The 20,048-nt window shown below is 41.5% G+C and overlaps 1 protein-coding gene across 1 annotated transcript in view; it reads left to right on the forward strand.

Annotated features, from left to right (window-relative positions):
* The first annotated feature begins 472 nt into the window (after nt 1-472).
* LOC136880846 (fat-like cadherin-related tumor suppressor homolog) overlaps nt 473-20,048 on the forward strand; it is a 372,162-nt gene continuing 352,586 nt past the window's right edge. Inside the window, exon 1 of the mRNA XM_068229137.1 lies at nt 473-563. Coding sequence (XP_068085238.1) covers nt 473-563 — 91 coding nt within the window. The remainder of the gene's footprint in view (nt 564-20,048) is intronic.

A 20,048-nucleotide genomic window follows, 5' to 3' on the forward strand; every position in this document is an offset into this window, starting at 1 on the left:
TCTTAGAATTATACACTTGGCGCTATGCCTTGCGAGCGCTGGGGCTCCAAAGTTGCCAAGCTCTCGGTGAGAAGCATATATATATCGATTACTAGAATTTTATTTCCAGAAATAAATTACAAGTAAAAATTACTTAAAAAAAAGTAATCATTACAAGTAAGTCAACTAATTTTACTCAATTATGTCCCAATTCTGGTTGGATCCAGTGTTGTAAACGCGTGGGGAAATTTGCATAACGAGGTGATATAGCATACTTTCTTGTCTTATACGAAAAAGGGAAGATAATGAAAGGAACCTTAAACGTGTTGTTTTCTAGCATTTAAAGACGTAATGCTTACGCAGGGCGTATAAAGAACTTAGATTCAAAACTTCAGGAATGGATTCCTCATATACAAACAAGAAAAATGTTAATAAATTTCCCTTTGTAATAATTAAATCATAAAAAATATCTATTTCAATAAAATGTTACACGATGTTACCTAGCAACCGTGTAGACTGTCAGGTGAATGAAGTATTGAAGGATGGCCATGGCATACAGATCCACAACCTCTGCAGCTCTCAAGGTACTGTTGCTAGGTAACATTCCCTCACTCATTTTGTTACATAACACTATTTCGTTGCACACGTCTTCGGATGTTCCCCCAGATGTGATAAATATTAATGTCAAAAAGTATATGACAACATGCGCCCAGAAATGCATAATTACAGAGTTATCCGACCTTTCATAACGTATAGTGCATTCCAACACTCCTTACTCTGTTGCACTGTTACAGTGAATATGCTGTAACGGTAGCTCAAACACACTCTTCATTAATCAGATGAAATGTTCTAAACAAGTTCCTCCTGCCTGAATAGAGCCACAGAGTTCTAGCATTATTTCCTTCGGCCAGTTTCTACATTTCATGTGATTTTTCTGACCACCGTTGGTTTTCCAGCATGCTGATTCTTCTCTGCAATACAGCTTTGGCTTCTTGGGTATATTGCGGTTTTTTACGGCTGATTTGGGGTGATTTTGGAAACGTTACGTTTCCGTTTTGTCTCAGCTTGACGACCCGTTTGCTGTGTCCGCTATGACGTGATATTGACCAGCATGTGGGTGGAATAAATGCGTTGTCAATCGACAAAGCCATTAAACGTCCACGACGTCAGGAAATATCTCTTCCGAGACACATACAAGCACTTTAAGTCTTTGACCTGCCTTTCTCCTTAATGGGTATCTGTGTATCTTCTATTAAGTTCCTGAGCCATAACCCTCAAGGCTTTTTCATTCCGTGTGTGAAGCAGGTAACAAGCGGCGCCGTGACGAGTGGATGTAGGCAACTCTAATGACAGAAGTGCAATGCAGTGTAATTGCTCGCTCAATGTAGGAGTAAGAAGAATTTTTTATTGAAAGTAAGGAACTCTTGAACAATAGTGAAACGATTCAACGGATGTGCAGAATTATATCCATCAAAGAGAATATACACATCTGTCTGCAATAGAGAGTTTTGTAAATAATAAATAATAGATGAAGAGACTATGAACTCTTTGTTATGGATATTTGTATTCTAAGCAGTACAAAGGAGACCTCATGAAAATCTGAACATATTCTTCTCACAGATCAAAACTGAGAATAACTCAATGGTTTCATTACATTATTTGTTACAGTTCACGCTGTGAAAAAATCTAGTTGTTGATGCCGTAAGTGAAACAAAGAATTTGAAGAGAGAAAGTAGCAACAGGTCGTCGAGGTACAGGAACATGTCAGTAAATACAGGGTGTTTCAAAAATGTAAGAATGGCAGGAGAGACGGTATGTAGTATTGCTGGTACATGTAGCTTACTACTGTTGGTGGTGCGCCTGAAAAGACCTGCACCACCTCAGGGCGAGGACACGATTTTACTCTTCTGCTATAAAATTCCACGCACCAGACGTAAGTCTCCAAAACATATGTCTTATATCAACTTCTTGTCTTCTCCTTACTTCTGCAATGATTAGTTATAATATGAATGTTCCTAGTTAATATTCCTTGCGTCTTCTTGCTCCGTTCGATTCCATTCAATTACTTTCGTTATGGATTTATTTATTTTCATGTTCAAACTCCACTGTTGGCAGCCCTGAAGATGGTATTCCGTGGTTTCCTCTTCTCAGATCAGGCAGATGCTGGATCTGTACCTTAATTAAATCGACGATCTCTTCCTCCTCGCTCCTGGCCCTTGCCTGTCCTGTCGTCGCCATAAGACCTGTGTGTGTCGGTGCGACGTAAAGAAAATAGGAAAAAAATCATTATTTACTCCGTCTCCAAGTTTTTTCCACAGCATTCAGCCATTTATTTTGCACACTGAGATAAAATAAACATATCGTTGGTAAATCTCGGAGTTTTGAATTACTCTCCTTGGATTTTGGTTACCTGTCCAATTTTTTATTTGGTTTTCTTATCGCCTGTAATGTAAACATTTAAAAGAAGAGGGGACTACCCATACTAAATTTAAACTCAATTTGTACATTAGTTAAGTGTGATTAAACGAGAATAAGCTATTGTGCTATCTTTTGCCAATAATCTCACATATAGGCCTATATTTTTTCATCTCAGTATTTTGAAATAAATTAGTTCGTTTTTTAAGAGTGATTATATAGATACAGTCCGCCTCCATGGCTAAATGGTTAGCGTGCTGGCCTTTGGTTACAGGGGTCCCGGGTTCGATTCCCGGCAGGGTCGGGAATTTTATCCATTATTTGTTAATTCCGCTTGCACGGGGCTGGCTGTATGTGTCGTCATCATCATCATCATCATTCCATTATCATCACGACGCGCAGGTCACTTACAAGAGTCAAATCTGAAGACCTGCATCTGGCGAGCCGAACTTGTCCTCGGATACTCCCGGCACTAAAAGCCATACGCCATTTCATTTCATATACATACATTTGGATTTGAGGACATTAAAGTGATAGGAGCTCGAGGGTCTATTCCTAGATTCGTTGTGAATTGTTGGAAACAGCTTAATTTAGACGTTCCAGAACAACAAACTGTGTCTTCGTTAGCTTTACGAGGTTCCATTTCATAGCTGAGAAATAATTGGTACATGCTATAACTGTTGGAATTTAAGGACACTATTAGAATAATGTAATCAACAAAATTATTGTAAGTCAAAACTACAAATTTCATTTGTTTCGTTATGTTTTGTCCATTGTGGCAATCTTCAACTGAGGTAAGTTTTGTAAATAAATAAATAAATAAATAAATAAATAAATAAATAAATAAATAAATAAATAAATAAATAAATAAATAAATAAATAAATAAATAAATAAGTAGTCCGCCTCTGTGGTGTAGTGGTTAGTGTGATTAACTGCCATCCCCCGGAGGCCCGGGTTCGATTCCCGGCTCTGCCACGAAATTTGAAAAGTGGTGCGAGGGCTGGAACGGGGTCCTCTCAGCCTCGGGAGGTCAACTGAGTAGAGGTGGGTTCGATTCCCACCTCAGCGATCCTGGAAGAGGTTTTCTGTGGTTTCTCACTTCTCCTCCAGGCAAATTCCGGGATGGTACCTAACTTAACGCCACGGTCGCTTCCTTCCCTCTTCCTTGTCTATCCCTTCCCATCTTTCCATCCCCCCGCAAGGCCCCTGTTCAGCACACTAGGTGAGGCCGCCTGGGCCAGGTACTGGTCATCCTCCCCAGTTGTATCCCCGACCAAGGGGCTGAAGCTCCAGGGCACTGCCCTTGAGGTGGTAGAGGTGGGATCCCTCGCTGAGTCCGAGGGAAAAGCCGACCCTGGAGGCTAAGCAGATTAAGACAGAAAGAATAAATAAATAAATAAATAAATAAATAAATAAATAAATAAATAAATAAATAAATAAATAAATAAATAAATAAATAAAGTATGTTTAGTGCAACATTGAATAACATTCCACCCAGTGCCTTAGACGTAATGTCGTTTCGAATGGTTGACAGACAGACGGATTTTCATTTTGGAGATAGTACTTTCTTTTTATTTGACTTGACATGAACTATTATCACCTCAAGTTCGCCCTCACAGTTTCGAGTCACCCTGTAGATATCCGCTGCGTAGAAGTTGTAAAAATATGTGCTGTCCTGTGATACTTTAATAAACCCTTTGGTCTTTTTCCTTTTATTGAGACCGTGTTCATTCCTATTTTACAGCGATGTGGCTTTTATCTGCAGCAAACATGTTGAGCAAACATTGTCGCCGTCTTGCAAGGAATTTGTCACGGTGCCTCGCCTTCGCCCTAGTAAAATTTCACTCTCGAGTTAGATGGGCGCTCAAGCAAGAGAACGTTTAAACCTCGGCTTGAAGACGAGCAGTGGAGTGGAAGTAGCAGGTGTGGAGAGACAAAAGACGTGCGAGGCGTGCCTCCACGATTAAATCAACTGTTCGTTATCATAATTTGCGCTTCTGCAAATACTGTTGCCGTTTATTTGATTTCTTGTGAGACTAACTATATTAATGTAGAGGGTGACGGACTTCGCCAAGGACAAAGAATTCAACGAAATGCTTGCGTGGCCAAATTTTTGTGTGACTGACATCATTCTGAAGGTAGGGGTGAAGGGTGAATGGGGAAACTGACACTCATTTGTGTACGTGGAGGTGTGTAAATATTGTTGCACTAAAAGCGCGTCCTCTATTCTCGTTTTTCCATATTCACTACATTTAACAGCTGCTGTGATATGTTTTATCGATGCTTCGTATTTATTTGTAATTGCAGCAATATTTTAACTACCCTCCCCAGTGCCTATTACACCATTATGAATTTTCTTTCCAAAAAATTGAACAACAAAAACAATATAGAGATAATTTTGCTTCCGGCTGCCAGTTAACGAAGGCTTCGTGGTGTATCACTTTCTTTGAAATCGGTTAATAAATGCTTTATCTTTCTGTTTCAGCATTAAATGAGGAGTTGCTGGTTTACCTTTAATTTCAACTTTTCATCACAGCTTAGTCTTGTAAAATATGATCGGTATGTTATTAGAACACCCCAATAAGGACATATTGTAATAGCAAGAGAACACTTGTTGAATTTTTAAAAATAAATACGATGGTAAGGACTGAAATGTTAACAAAAAAGAGAAATTAGGGGGATAATTTGGTAGCTGATTGAGGAAAATCTATGCATTTTATGCGATAAAGATATGGACATGAATAGAATAATACCTAGTGAGATCGCTCACAGAGTTCAGGCGCGCTCCCGCAGAGCGGCGCTAGTGGACCCAATCAACAACGCTACACGGTCAGCTGTTTTAGTGAAGGTTACACTGATACGCAAATAACCAAATACAACACCCAATAATTGTTTAGACTTATGAATAATACTGTCGGAGAGTTGTAAATATTATTGTCAATCCCCACGAAGAAATATCTTTGGACTTTAATAGGAGAACACACGAGATAAAATGGAACATAACGGAAAGCGAATGCAATCCTGTGCTTTACATACAGTACATAAAATTTTACTTTTTAAACAGAGCACATAAAACATTAAACATTCCGTGTTCTTAATCTGGCGCTGTAGGAAATTAATTCTAGCTATGACTGAGGAAAGAGACATTTAGCTCGCATTAAATTACGAGTTGCGTTCTTTAGTCGCCTTTTGAGAGACACTAATGGCTTTTGAACATCTGTAGAACTAGACTCGTCGTACTACAACTGGGCTGACATTGAACCTTACAGCTCACTGTTGCCATCACTGCTTCACTTACATTGTGATTCTTGTTCCTTGTCTTGATGCTGTCTTCATTCCTTTTTCTACTGGGTGCCTTGCGCAATTTTAGCTCAGTCTATAGGCATTTCGGTAAATTTGGAAAAAATATGAGGCATCACTCCTTGTTTTATTTTCTAATTCACATGAGCAACTCAACGTTTTCACCGTTGACTACTACTTTATAATTGAATCTGCCGAAACATGCAGGTCACATATTCTGCTTTTGGCTGACAGTTGTTTATCTTTCTCTCGTCTACTTAGCAAACAGATTATTTTCCGTTGACGGTGTAAAAAAATCATCTACTATCAGGCTTCCTTCCGTAACCCAATTTACAACGAGAAACAAAACAGTACGACAGTTTCTTGAAATAATAGAAAACTGGTTGATTGAACACACAAAGCACTGCACAGATATTAATGCAGACTTTCCAAAAATATCAAAACAAACAAATTACCTTCGTCGACAATTTGGAGCACGTTTTGTTGAAGCTGGTTCGTTGCGACTGCAGCGCTACCTCCGGTGGGGCCACAACTTGTTTACGTCGCACCGACACAGGTAGGTCTTATGGCGACGGTGGGATAGGAAAGGCCTTGGAGTGAGTAGGAATCGGCCGTGGCCTTAATTAAGGCACAGCCCGAGCATTTGCCTGGTGTGGAAGTGGGAAACCACGGAAAACCATTTTCAGGACTGCCGATAGTGGGACTCGAATCCAGTATCTCCCGGATGCAAGCTCACAGCTTGCCCGGTGACAATGTTGAGAGAGCGGAGTGATCACACTAGGTATTCTATGTGTCATGCATATGGGAGTGTCACGCTTACTAAAAGACTGTAAGGAAACAAGAAAGATCAGAGAGAAATATATAGATGGGAAGGAGATAGGTAAAATCGAAAATGCATCTAAACTTGTCAAGTTATTAAACAAGGAATGAAAGACACGAGGGAGAACAGAAAACAAGTATGTAGCGTAATATTACAAGAATACCGTGGGAAAAGAAATTTAAAGAGGATGAATAGAGAGAAGATGCAAGTAGATGACTCAGATAAATTCTAGGAAGTATCTCAAATGCTAGGCGTATAAAATCATTAATTAAGAATTGTTTGTGTGGAATATTGTAAAATAGTAAGGAAATGTAATTTTGTAAAACTTCTTTTAGTTGCATTTTTTTTTTCAAATTGAGCCTCTATAGACTGCGTGTTAACAGCCAACCTCATTTTCAGTGTCTGTGTTTTGTTCATCTTCCGGCTTTGACATCCTGCCAGTATCTCTTGAGCCCGTCGATCAGCGCTTTCTGCCGCTCCTCTGTTAAGACCCTCTCCGTCTTCTGGGTTCTGTCTCCACCATAAAACCCTGATAACTTTTCACCATCATTTTCAAACTAACCCTGTCATTGATTTTATCCTCAGTAATGCCCATCTCCCTCAGACCTTTCTCACATTCTTGGAACCATCTCACCTTAGATGCCTTTGGTTTTAGAAAATTCCAGATTTTCTCTGTGATCCAGTCGTTATTCATAGGAAAGATGTGCCCAAAGACAACAATCTTCTCTTTCTAATTGTTGTTGTTATTGGTTCCATTTTGATGTATACTTCATTATTCGATTTTAGTTGAACCTGTCCGTCAAGCCATCTGTTACCTACGATCTTCCGTAGTAGCCTGTGTTCTCGTTTAAGTAGTTGATTGACAAGTCCTTTTCGATTCATGCACAGGGTCTCTGAAGAATATAAGCCTTCAGTGCTGTAATGTATTTTGAGTAAAAAAACTCAGCATCGTCTTCTTATAGATGTTTCTAATCATCATCTTTAATACCGCAAATTACACACACACATACGCACGCACAACTAACAGAATATGATTACAGTAAATGAATGCCATCTCCCCAGTTGTTGGTCATCTGTGAGGGGGTGAGAAGTGTATTCTATTTATTCATTCATTATTAGGACGTCCACAATGTCCTAAGATAAATCTTTAGGAAGAACACTCTCGCCGTCACCACAATGAAAAATAAAAACAAAATGTATTTTTATTCCTGGCATTAGAACTCCCTCGTAAAAGCTAGTCTTGGCAGCGGCAATGGACCCATCATTCCTCAGCATATAACCGTACCCTAACTTGACGCTTCCATTACTATACGTATGCACGTGACAAAGCTAACGGGAGGCTGGCGACATCGTACGCCTTCACGGTATGCTACAAAACACGTTGCTGACGTTTGGTTGCTGCGTTTCTATGAAATGTAATAAAATCAAAAATGGGCCGGGTTTACTTAATTGAAGTCGTAGAAAAACAACTTCAATGTAAGCACGTTCAAAAAATAATAATACTGTTGTTATTGGCTTTACGCCCCACTAAATATATTTTTACGGTTTTCGAAGACGCCGAGGTGCTGGAATTTCGTTCCCCAGGAGTTCTTTTACGTGCCAGTAAATATACAGACTCGAGGTTGATGTATTTCAGCACCTTCAAATACCACCAGTCTGAGCTAGGATCGAACCTGCCAAGTTGGGGTCACAATGCCAGCGTGAGACTTTTGGTCAGAGGATACAACTGGGGAGGAGGACCAATACCTCGCCCGGGCGGCCTCACCTGCTAGGCTGAACAGCGGCCTTGTGGGAGGATGGGAAGGATGTAAGGGATAGACAAGGAAGAGGGCAGGAAGCGGCCGTGGTCTTCAGTTAGGTACCATCCCCCCATTGGCCTGGAGGAGAAGTGGGAAACCACGGAAAACACATTTTTTTTGCTAGTTGCTTTACGTCGCACCGACGCACACACATAGCTCTTATGGCGACGATGATATAGGGAAGGGCTAGGGCTGGGAAGGAAGTGGCCGTGGCCTTAATTAATGTACAGCCCCAGCATTTGTCTGGTGTATAAATGGAAATCCACGGAAAACCATCTTCAGGGCTGCCGATGGTGGAGTTCGAACCTACTGTCTCCCGGATTCAAGCTCACAGCTGCGCGCCCCTAACCGCACGGCCAACTCGCCCGGTGGGAAAACACTTCGAGGATGGCTGAGGTGGGAATCGAACCCCCTCTACTTAGTTGGCTTCCCGAGGCCGAGTGGACCCCGTTCCAGCCCTTCTACTACTTTTTTAAATTTCGTGGCAGAGCGGGGAATCGAACTCTGGCCTCCGGGGGTGGCAGCTAATTTTTTTTAATTAAGGTGCAGCCCCAGCATTTTCCTGGTGTGAAAATGGGAAACCACGGAAAACCATTTTCAGGGCTGCCGACAGTGGGGTTCGAACCCGCTATCTCCCGAATACTGGATACTGGCCGCACTTAAGCGACTGCAGCTATCGAGCTCGGCGGGCAGCTAATCACGCTAACCACTACTACACCATAGAGGCAGGGTATAATTTACGATTGCTACTTTATATCGTCGTTGAGACTAGAAAAACCGCTATGTGATAATATTTCAGCTTAAAACTCTGACCAGAAAGGTTCTGACATCTAAGGTTGTTTATTGCATGAACTATATCAAGGAATTTTCGTTGTGAGTGATCATGTGTTGCGGGCCAGTATTTATCTCCTCAACATTGTCACACAGCGTATGTCTACGGGCAATGACATGTTACATCGTGATCGACAGTCCTAGTGCGTGTGAAGTCAGTCTGAGTGTAATGTTAGAGGAAGAGTTAATCTCGTTCAGCTTCCTTTTGATCGTATGTCCCGTTTTGAATGTGGACCCTTTTGCCTCCGGCCAGGGAGCAAAAGATAAAAGAAGAGAGTTTAAAACGAAAAAAAGAGGAGCTGTAATTACTGCAGAGGGCAGCACCAGTTATAAACAGCCGCTCGTGATTCACTCGCGTGGTCACAAACTGAGTCAGCTGCTCCATCTAGTATCGGAAATAGAAATAAAATAACTTGAAGAGGAAACAGGCTAATCGTTGTAGCCGCGACCAGAAACGGGAGTTGACCAGAAGACGATCAAAGAGGGAAAGTGATACATCATCTTCTTCGTCATATCAGAACCACAGCATGTTCTTCCTAGCGAGATCATAGCTACACTACCTTCTTAGATCACAACTACGAGGGCTGTTACTTTCATCCTCCGATGAGTTATAAAAGAAAAAGACGCACTGATGTAACAAAGTGGTTTTATCAGTTAAAATTTATTAGTTTCATACTTATTTTTCCACATAATCGCCAAAACGATGTAGACATTTTTGTATCGTCACGCCAGCTTGCCGATACCCACTACAAAGAACTCTGCCGCCAATGAGGTAATGTTCGTCTGGACAGCCTTCTGCTCCATAAAGCCCACCAAATACACACCTTTATGGTCCCAGAAAACGGTAGCCATTGTTTTCCTGTTGCTCAGTGTCAGTTTAACCCCTCTTGGCTTGTTTGGACAAGATGGATACATGCTTAGACTGTTCTGTGATTAACGTGTGATAAACATTACGGCTGACGTCTTTCGCTGAGTTTTGTGATGTCAGTCAACATTGTTCGGACCCAGCGTGAACAAAGTTTCCGGTATCCTAAGTGATGAGACATTGTGTACAGAGAAGTCCTTGAAATGTCCAGGATTGCTTTAGAACGTTCACTGATCACAAACCTCCATTTGTGGCGTAAAAACGAAGAACGTCAGGAGGCTGTCCAGACGCACATTTCCTCACTAGCGGCAGACTTTTTTGTAGGGGGCATCGTCAAGCTGATATCGCGATACGAAAAATTCCTAAATCGTGTTGGCGTCCGGCTAAATGGTTAGCGTGTTGGCCTTTGGTCACAGTTCGGGTTCGATTCCCGACAGGGTCGGGAATTTTAACGACCATTGGTTAATTTCTGTGGCACGGGGGCTGGGTGTATGTGTCGTCTTCATCATCATGACGCGCAGGTCGCCAACGGGAGTCAAATCGAAAGACCTGCATGTGGCGAGCCGAACATGTCCTCAGACACTCGAGTCGTAAGTCATGGCAACTCTTTTTTTTTTTCGCGAACGTGATATGGATTTGGAAATATAGGGCATGTACTTATGCATAGTGCCTGAAGACAACTTCTGACTTCAGGAGATTCTTGTAGGAAAGTGACAGAACATATGCCATTGGTAAACATTGTTTTATGATGGTATAGACAGCAACATACACGAGACTACGTACAAAGGACAGGTCTCCATTAGTTACAGATCTTCGAAATAATCAGCGGTGGGGCAGGCGCTGAATACCATTCGCTGCTTGTGTATCGCTAACGTGCGACACCTCTCTCAGAAATGCTGTTACGATGTCCTCTTTGTTAGCAAACCGTTATCCACGTAATGGTTTCTTGACTTTGGGGATTAAATCATAGTCACATGGGCTCAGATCAGGCGAATAAGGCGGGTGTGCAAGAACGTACCATCCCCATGGACACTGGACGGCCTGGGCGAGGCAAGTAGGCAGTTGATACTCTACCCCGTTTGAACGTCTGCACCAAACTCGCCACTGTTCTATAGGGTATGGCATGCACATCTAATGCTTCCCGCAACTCAGCATGGCATTGGCGTGCATTTCTGCCGCGGAGAACTGCTATTTTAACATAGGATCGTTGCTCCTGCCTTCTGACTTCCATTTTGTGACGCTCCCACTCACACACTGAACTTGGGGGCATGCTTAGACCCACACTGTTGTTTACATACACTAATTAGTGCCATCACACGCAAGTACATACTATACGTTTCCAAATACATATCTTAGATTTTCCGTGTTGTCTCCTGTTGGCGAGAAAAAAATTAGTTGCTATGACTTATGACTCGACCTTCGTATATATATATAGATAGATAACAGCTCCACTCTAAATTATCTTCTTAATCAGATAACAGCTACAGTATTTTCTACGTGACATCCGCGCTATCTCCTTAATCACAGACGAATTATCTGCTTAGTCTGGGTCACATCTGTACCTTATCCATAATCAAGTCTACAATTAGTGTCGGACTGAGTGGATCAGATGGTACATCGCAGGCTTTATGAAGCCTATTTTCGGAGTTTGAAGGTGCTCCAACACATCACACATCTCTCGATATAATTTCTGACACTTTGATTCTCCGAAAACCGTAAATTTATTTTTTGTGACGTAAATTATCAGTATTTTACTATTTGCTTTACGGCGACGATGGGATAGGAAAGGGAAGGTGTGAAAATGGAAAATCATGAAAAACCATTTTCAGGGCTGCAGACAGTCGGATTCGAACCCACTATCTTCCGAATGCAAGCTCTCAGCTACGTGGCCCTTAGCGCACGGACAACTGGCACGATTTTCGGGGTATGAATTTGCTCGAACACCGCCAAACACCTGTCGATATAATTTCTGACACTGTGATGTGTTTGAAAACCCTAACCGTATTTTGTTATTTTTACTATTATTGTTATTATTATTATTATTATTATTATTATTATTATTATTATTATTATTATTATTATTATTATTATTATTATTTGAAGACTTTCGTGTGGAGCGTGGCATTGTATGGAAGTGAAACACGGACGATAACTAGCTCAGAAAGAAAGAGTATAGAAGCCTTTGAAATGTGGTGTTACAGAAGAATGCTGAAGGTGAGATGGATAGATCGAATCACGAATGAAGAGACAGAATGATAGGACACATCTTAAGACACCCAGGACTTGTTCAGTTGGTTTTTGAAGGAAGTGTAGGTGGTAAGAACGGTAGGGGTAGACCAAGGTATGAATATGACAAGCAGATTAGAGCAGATGTAGGATGCAATAGTTACGTAGAAATGAAAAGTTTAGCACAGGATAGGGTGTCATGGAGAGCTGCATCAAACCAGTCTATGGACTGATGACTCAAACAACAACATTATTATTATTATTATTATTATTATTATTATTATTATTATTATTATTATTATTATTATTATTTCCTGATTGTTCTAAACAGCTCAGAACTTTTCAGACTGCTCAATATTGTATTAACGTGGCCAGCTGACTTCGCTTCTGTTAGATTCTTTCAGAACTTTGTTTAGGAAAACAGTTGGCATACTTTCAAACGACGAACTCTCGATCGTAAATCAGAGAGATTGGCCAGATGAATGCACTATATGTATATTTTTTCCACGTTCTTATAATACTAATATTAAGCCATGTTTTTTGTATAATTTTATCGTTTGAAGGAACCTTTCACTTTCACGTGTTATTTTTGTCCCGTGTTTATGTCGATGACCGTACCCTTTGCCAAGGATCCAAGCAGAGCGAAACGGGGACCAGCTGTCCATCTGTCCTGGCCGCTGAGTCACGGGTTGTCGCGGTCAAAGTGGCACCTCGCCATCTTGAGTCACACTTCTCTCGAGCTGCCAAATGGCTTCACTGGCTCTCTCTGCTTCTTGGTCTGCGCAAGGTCTAACAGAGTGATCCTACAATTTAATAGCTGGCTGGTAGACTTAAGAAGGGTCAGAAACATGAAGCGTTCTGAAAAAAAAAAAAAAAGAATTTCTTTCTTTCTTTCTTTCTTTCTTTCTTTCTTTCTTTCTTTCTTTCTTACCGGGCGAGTTGGCCGTGCGTTTAGGGGCGCGCAGCTGTGAGCTTTCATCCGGGAGATGGTGGGTTCGAACCCCACTGTTAGCAGCCCTGACGATGGTTTTCCGTGGTTTCCCATTTTCACACTAGAAAATGCTGGGACTATACCTTAATTCCTCCTCTGCGAACCATGTGACCTTGCCGCGGTGGGGAGGCTTGCGTGTCCCAATGATGCAGATAGCCGAGCCGCAGGTGCAACCATATCGGATGGGTATCTGTTGAGAGACCAGACTAACGAATGGTTCATCGAAAGGGCGGTAGCATCCTTTCGGCAGTTGCAAGGGTGGCAGTCTGGATGATTGACTGATACGGCCTTGTAATAATACTCAACATGGCTTAGCTGTGTTGATACTGCTACACGGCTGAAAGCAACGGGAAACTACAGCCGTAACTAACTCCCGAGGACATGCAGCTCTCTCTGTATGAATGATGTACTGATGATGGCTTCCTCCCGGGTAAAATATTCCGGAGATAAACTAGTCCCCCATTTGGATCTCCGGGTGGGGACTACACGAGAGGGGGCGATCATCAGGAAGATGGATACTGACATTCTGCGAGTCGGAGCGTGGAATGTTAGAAGTTTGAATCATTGTGGTAGGTTAGAGAATCTGAAAAGGGAGATGGATAGGCTAAAGTTAGATGTAGTTGGCATAAGTGAAGTACGTTGGCAAGAAGAACAAGATTTTTGGTCAGGCGAGTACCGAATTATCAACACAAAATCAAACAGGGGAAATGCAGGAGTTGGTTTAATAATGAATAAGAAAATAGGGCAGCGGGTAAGCTACTACGACCAGCATAGTGAAAGAATTATTGTCGTCAAGATAGACACCAAACCAATGCCCACCACAATAGTGCAGGTCTATATGCCTACTAGTTCAGCGGATGATGAAGAAATCGAAAGAATATATGGGGAGGTAGAAGATTTAATACAATATGTAAAAGGTGACGAGAATCTAATTGTGATGGGAGACTGGAATGCAGTGGTAGGCCAAGGAAGAGAAGGTAGTATAGTAGGAGAATTTGGATTGGGACGAAGGAACGAAAGAGGAAGTCGTCTGGTTGAATTCTGCACTGATCATAATTTAGTCCTTGCCTGGAGACCTGGAGACACTGGAAGGTATCAAATAGACTTCATTATGATTAGGCAGAGATTCAGAAACCAGGTGTTGGATTGCAAAACTTTCCCAGGAGCAGACGTGGACTCTGACCACAACTTGTTGGTCATGAAATCCATCTGAAGTTGAAGAAATTGAAAAAAGGAAAGAATGCAAAAAGATGGGATCTAGACAAGTTGAAAGAAAAGAATGTGAGGGATTGTTTCAAGGAACATGTTGCACAAGGACTAAATGAAAAGGCTGAAGGAAACACTATAGAGGAAGAGTGGAGAGTCATGAAAAATGAAGTCAGTAGGGCTGCTGAAGAAATGTTAGGAAGGAAGAAAAGATCAACTAAGAATCAGTGGATAACTCAGGAGATACTAGACCTGATTGATGAACGACGAAAATACAAGAATGCTAGAAATGAAGAGGGCAGAAAAGAATGCAGGCGATTAAAGAATGAAGTGGATAGAAAGTGCAAGGCAGCTAAGGAAGAATGGCCATTGGAATACAGGTAAAACGAGATTCTTCAGACCACATTACATTCAGCCAGTGATCTACTGTCCACGTTCGATGATTTCCAGCCCATTGAAGACGCGCAACTTTCTGTGCCTGTGTGAGCAAGGGCCTCTCGCGAGGTGACCGACTCCAAATGTTCACTGCATGCAGTTCCCGTCGCAATGTTCTCTCGCTAACAAGTTGGGATGGACCTCCATTCACTGACTGCAGCAATCACTGTCGGGTTTGGAAGCGATTTTCATTCACAAGCCGTGAAACGGTTCTCCGGTCGATCTGAGTCACGATATTTTTCCGACCACAATTCTGACGTCGTGTTCCGTGGCCACGTGTAGTGCACCACTGCTTGTAGATACGTTGAACAGTCCTCTGCAGAAACCAAGAAATCCAGCAACTTCATGCAACGTATGGCCATGGGCACGGCCAAACATGGTTGCCCCTTTCTGCCACTTTGTCAAATCCTTATATCTATCCATGTTGGCGTACATTGTCCGCTTGAAAACATCAATGTCTCACTGATCGCTACTGTCTTATGCTCACGTGGGTGCAGTGCGCGTGCGGTTCAGCACAGGACTCGTTCGCTGTGCCATCTGTGTGGACACACTAGGATTTTTTGTCCGGTGAGCCTAATCTGTCCTTGAAATAATTGTTGCACTCTCCTGTAGCAGCTCAATGAAAGAACTTTTAGACATTCTGAAGGACTGGAAAAACTTATCCGGATGTTTGCAAAGTTTTTGATATAAAAAATGGAACTGCCCAAACTGTAGCCGGACTTGTACAATATTGGAAGTAACGAAATTGTCCGCGTTTTCTGCATCGTCGATTGAGCAGAAGTAGCACGGCGTTCTCTTCAGAATTCATGATGTGAACGACAGTTCCACTTGCCGAACGAAATTCCTCCATACGCTGTGAATCTGGCCGATGAAATTTGTAATATTGTTACATTATATAACTGTAATGTGATATGTAAATTGTAATAACAAAAAACCTCTACATACTTGACAAAAACGCTGCCTTAGCCAAAAAATGTGGTCATACTGAACTAGAGACGTGGTCGGACCGACGACAAAGAAGCGTATTGTTTAGTCTGCAACGAAGACAGGAAAACGGTCGTGTGTAAAAACCCTTACTGTTGAACACCTCCCCATAAATGAATGTATGCATGTTTAGTCCTCAGCCCGAAGGCTGGTTCGATCCTCAACAGCTCCGCCATCAGCTGTCATAGATGGCCTAGGCATCAGTGAAGAGGCGTACTAAGGAAATGAGGAGTGAGGTAGTTTCCCGTTGCTTTCCTTACCGAGCCAGAAGTTGCTATTACATATCAGTCTGCCAAGCCCACTGAAAAGCATGCACCAACCGACCCTATGAGCAATATTTTCACATCATTCATAGCAGGGACTGGCTGCAAGAGGAATGGCATTATTAGCATCACTCATACCTCAGTCACTTTCATTTTGTGAAAGCCAAGGATAAAGCTGAGACAGATCAATGAAAGTAAGAAGATTGCTCTAGCCCATACCAGAAGACATAGTGCACTGTAAACACTAGGTCCCGCCAGCAAAGGCATCATGAATGAATATGTATACAAATAAAGAAAATATACGTAAAATAGTATTTTATTTTAGACCTTTTCACGACTTTAAAGTTATCGGCAATTTTTTTACTTAATAAAATGCAATTTTAATTATTTGTTCAACATACGTAGTTAAGTGAAATTCCCCTTAATTAGAAACTACAGTCTCGTCGTTGTAACGGCGATCGCCATTGTCGTCATAATGATAACACGCTAATGTCTGCCTCCTTTGAGACTGTCTGACAGTGTGGGTTATAGGTCTGATCACAGGCTGACTATCCATTGTGGTCGCCCTGGCCAATTGAATCTATTTCTGTGTCAGTGGGCCTTTTGATGTCTACACTGGCACTGTATTACCACATTACGTATCAAATGGTGCCTAATGTGAAGGGGTAATGGCCGCCATGAGTACTGCAATATGGCTGTGATACTTGTCATTGCAAGTGTCGAAATTACTGCCCAAGTTTAGGAAAAATGTTCGGTAAGATATAAAGTCGAATTTCAAACGGAATTTGCAGCGAATTCTATTTGGTCTTCAGAAATTTTCCAAAATGTGGAGGTTTTAATTTTGAAAATATTTAACCAATTTCCTCAATTGTGCTGATGGTTGAAGGGCTAAAGTGCCGGGAAAGGTTTCAAATTGTGAGTCTTGCATAGCTTTATCAAGCTGAGAAGAACAGATTTCGAAAATTACTTCCGGCCTAAGTGAAGTTCCGGAAGAACAGCCTAAAATCGCTTGTTTTACTCGTTTTCTTTTTGATTCAAATTCTATCCATATTAACGTATTTGCATAATTCTTTCTAATATGTTCCTTGGTTCAATACCCTCCGGATTTTTTTAAAAATGTCCATACCGAATATAGTTATAAGGGCTTATGTGAAACTCTGCATTGACTCACACTAACGCTCGTAGTGGTGCTTAAGTGAAACAATGCATTGACTCACATTAGCGCTTTTAGTGGTAGAAAAGGGCAAAATGCTAATCTAATCGACCGGATGTTAATTTTTAGGAATAAATAAAGAATATATCCTCATACTTTATTATATTTTTTTTACTAAAATTCTTAGCTCATATCTCTAGGATGATTTCAACATTGAGTTGCTTGCTTGAAGGGACAGAGCTGAGGATTTTTACGTTGTTTATTTAGAGAAAATGTGTTGAGGCCTGAATAAAACGATTAGTTCTGCTACTAATTTGGAATGAAGGTATCCCGTAATTGGTATTGTTTGGATTGAAAGATGTGGAGAGACAATTTTCTTTTGGTCCGGAACTGAGATTCTTCTAATAAATGTATGTGTTTGCCGTCATTTTTCGATACAGTTTTGGCTCTATACCTGTCTGTGCACTTTGACAATCACGAATCCTTTACATTAAGATCCTTTTCCTTGTTACTTCGACAGATATCTCTTCATGCATTCTTAATGCCTACGAAAGAGATACGTAAAAATACTAGGGACAGACAACACGAAGGAACTAAGTCAACAAACAGTTGGCACTTGATGGTAAGGTCTGTTACGATAAACGTGGCGTTAATAATGTCCTCACAAAAAATTAATTAATATTGTTCATGCTCCAGAACTTCTTAAAAGGGACAATGTTTATAATCGTATTATTACAGTAGCGAGCAGGGTGTAAAGATATGAACTGGCCCGAATCGGAAACTTCAGCTCAACGCAAAATGGTGAAGTCTCTTCACGCACATCTCTATAACGCTAACTATACATTAGTTTCTTTTGCAGTTTTTGGGATGTGTAGCTGTTTTAAGACAACTCAAGAACACACCAGTGATTTTGACATAAATATGTCTAATGGCTGGGAGTCTTCTGAAATTAGCGATACGAATTGTGTGATGCGATGTTACCTAGCAACCGTGCAGATTGTGATGTGAAGTATTGGTGGATGGCCATGACTGAGAGACATATAGAAGGCTCTTTTATCAAAGAAGCTCCATCTCATTACATTGTAGAGAACTGATTATTTCATTCGTGGTATTTTCACAGACTAACAAATAAGCAAACAACCGTATAAGAAACCAATAAAAAATTAATGAAAAAAGAAATGAAGAAAGAGACGAACAGATAAAGAAAGATACGAGTAAACAAACAAAAGCAGTGAAACAAATAACCCCCTGTGGGTGGGTGTCGCGGACGAAGAACACACCCAGGTTATCCCCTGCCTGTCGTAAGAGGCAACTAAAAGGGGTGACCAAGAGATGATTGCATTAGAACCATGAAACTTCTTGTGATTAATACCATCACGCGGGGTACACCATGGGTCGCCTTTACTTGCGAGTATTACCACTATGTTAGGCACACAATAGGTTTGTGATTAGTAGCAGCAGAGCGTGGTTCACTGTGGGTTTGCAGTGCCTGTGATTGGTACCACGAAATGCGAAACTCGCCTTTGGTATGGGCTAGAATAATTTTTTTTACTTTCATTGACCTGTCTCAGTCTCATCCTTGGCTTTGACGATGTGAAAGTAACTGAGGTATGAGTGATGCTTGTAATGCCATTCCTTATGCATCCAGTCCCTGCTATGAAAGGTATGGAAATATTGCTCATTGGGCCGGTTGGTGCATGCATTTCAGTGGGCTTGACAGACTGGCATGTAATAGCAACTTCTAACTCAGTGAAGAAAGCAACGGGAAACCACTACACTAATCATTTCCCTAGTAAGCCTCTTCGGCGACGCCTAGGCTATCTACGACAGCTGTTGGTGGAGCTGTGGAGGATCAAACCAGCCTTCGGGCTAAATACCCAACATACACATATGCAGAACACAGCGGGCTTACGTTGCCTGTGATTAGTACCACTATATGAGCGACACCGTGGGTCTGCGTTGCGTGTGATTAGTACATCTATCTGAGGAACACCACGGGAATACCGGCGTCCGTGATTAGTACACCTATGTGAGGAACATCATGGGTTTGCGTTGCCTATGAGAGGCGCCATTATGTGGGAAACACCATAGGTGTGCGTTACCTGTGCGACGTACAATATTTGTGAGTAGTACCATAATGTGTGGAACACCGTGAGTCTAGGCTACTTTTGATTAGTACCGCAACTTGAGAAATGCCATTGTTGTACTTTACTAGCGATAAGTACCATTATGAGGGGCCGTTGACCTGGATTTTGGACCCCTTTAGACAGCAAGCATCATCGATTCAGGATTGTGTTTTGAAAGCAGTCCCTTGGTCAGTAATATAGTTTCTGGGAAGGTGGAGCATTGCGCGTCGGATTCCCTGTTTGTTCATAATCATTGTCCCTCGACGTTTTTTTGAATTCTAGTCAGTGGGATTGTTTTTGGATTTATTCAAACTTTCACTATTGTGAGTTGGATCCGCTGATTATTTTAAATTCATATTCATCCATTCATTCTTCATCATCACGTCTTGAATTCTGGTCAGGGGATGAATTTTGGACTTTTAACTTTTCATTACATTTCGTCTCATTACGTACCATTAGGGGCTGATGACCTTGATTTTAGGCCCCTTTAAACAACAAGCATCATCATCGTGGTCGTCCTTTGCTATTTTTGGGATGTGCAACTGTTTGATGTCAACTCAAGATCACACCAGAGATTTTGACATGAATAGGCCTATGTCTCATGGGTTAGGGTTATCTAAAATTAGCGATACGAATTGTGGGTTGCCTGTTACC

The sequence above is a fragment of the Anabrus simplex genome, chromosome 9 (assembly GCF_040414725.1).
Source record: "Anabrus simplex isolate iqAnaSimp1 chromosome 9, ASM4041472v1, whole genome shotgun sequence".
Taxonomy (NCBI): domain Eukaryota; kingdom Metazoa; phylum Arthropoda; class Insecta; order Orthoptera; family Tettigoniidae; genus Anabrus; species Anabrus simplex.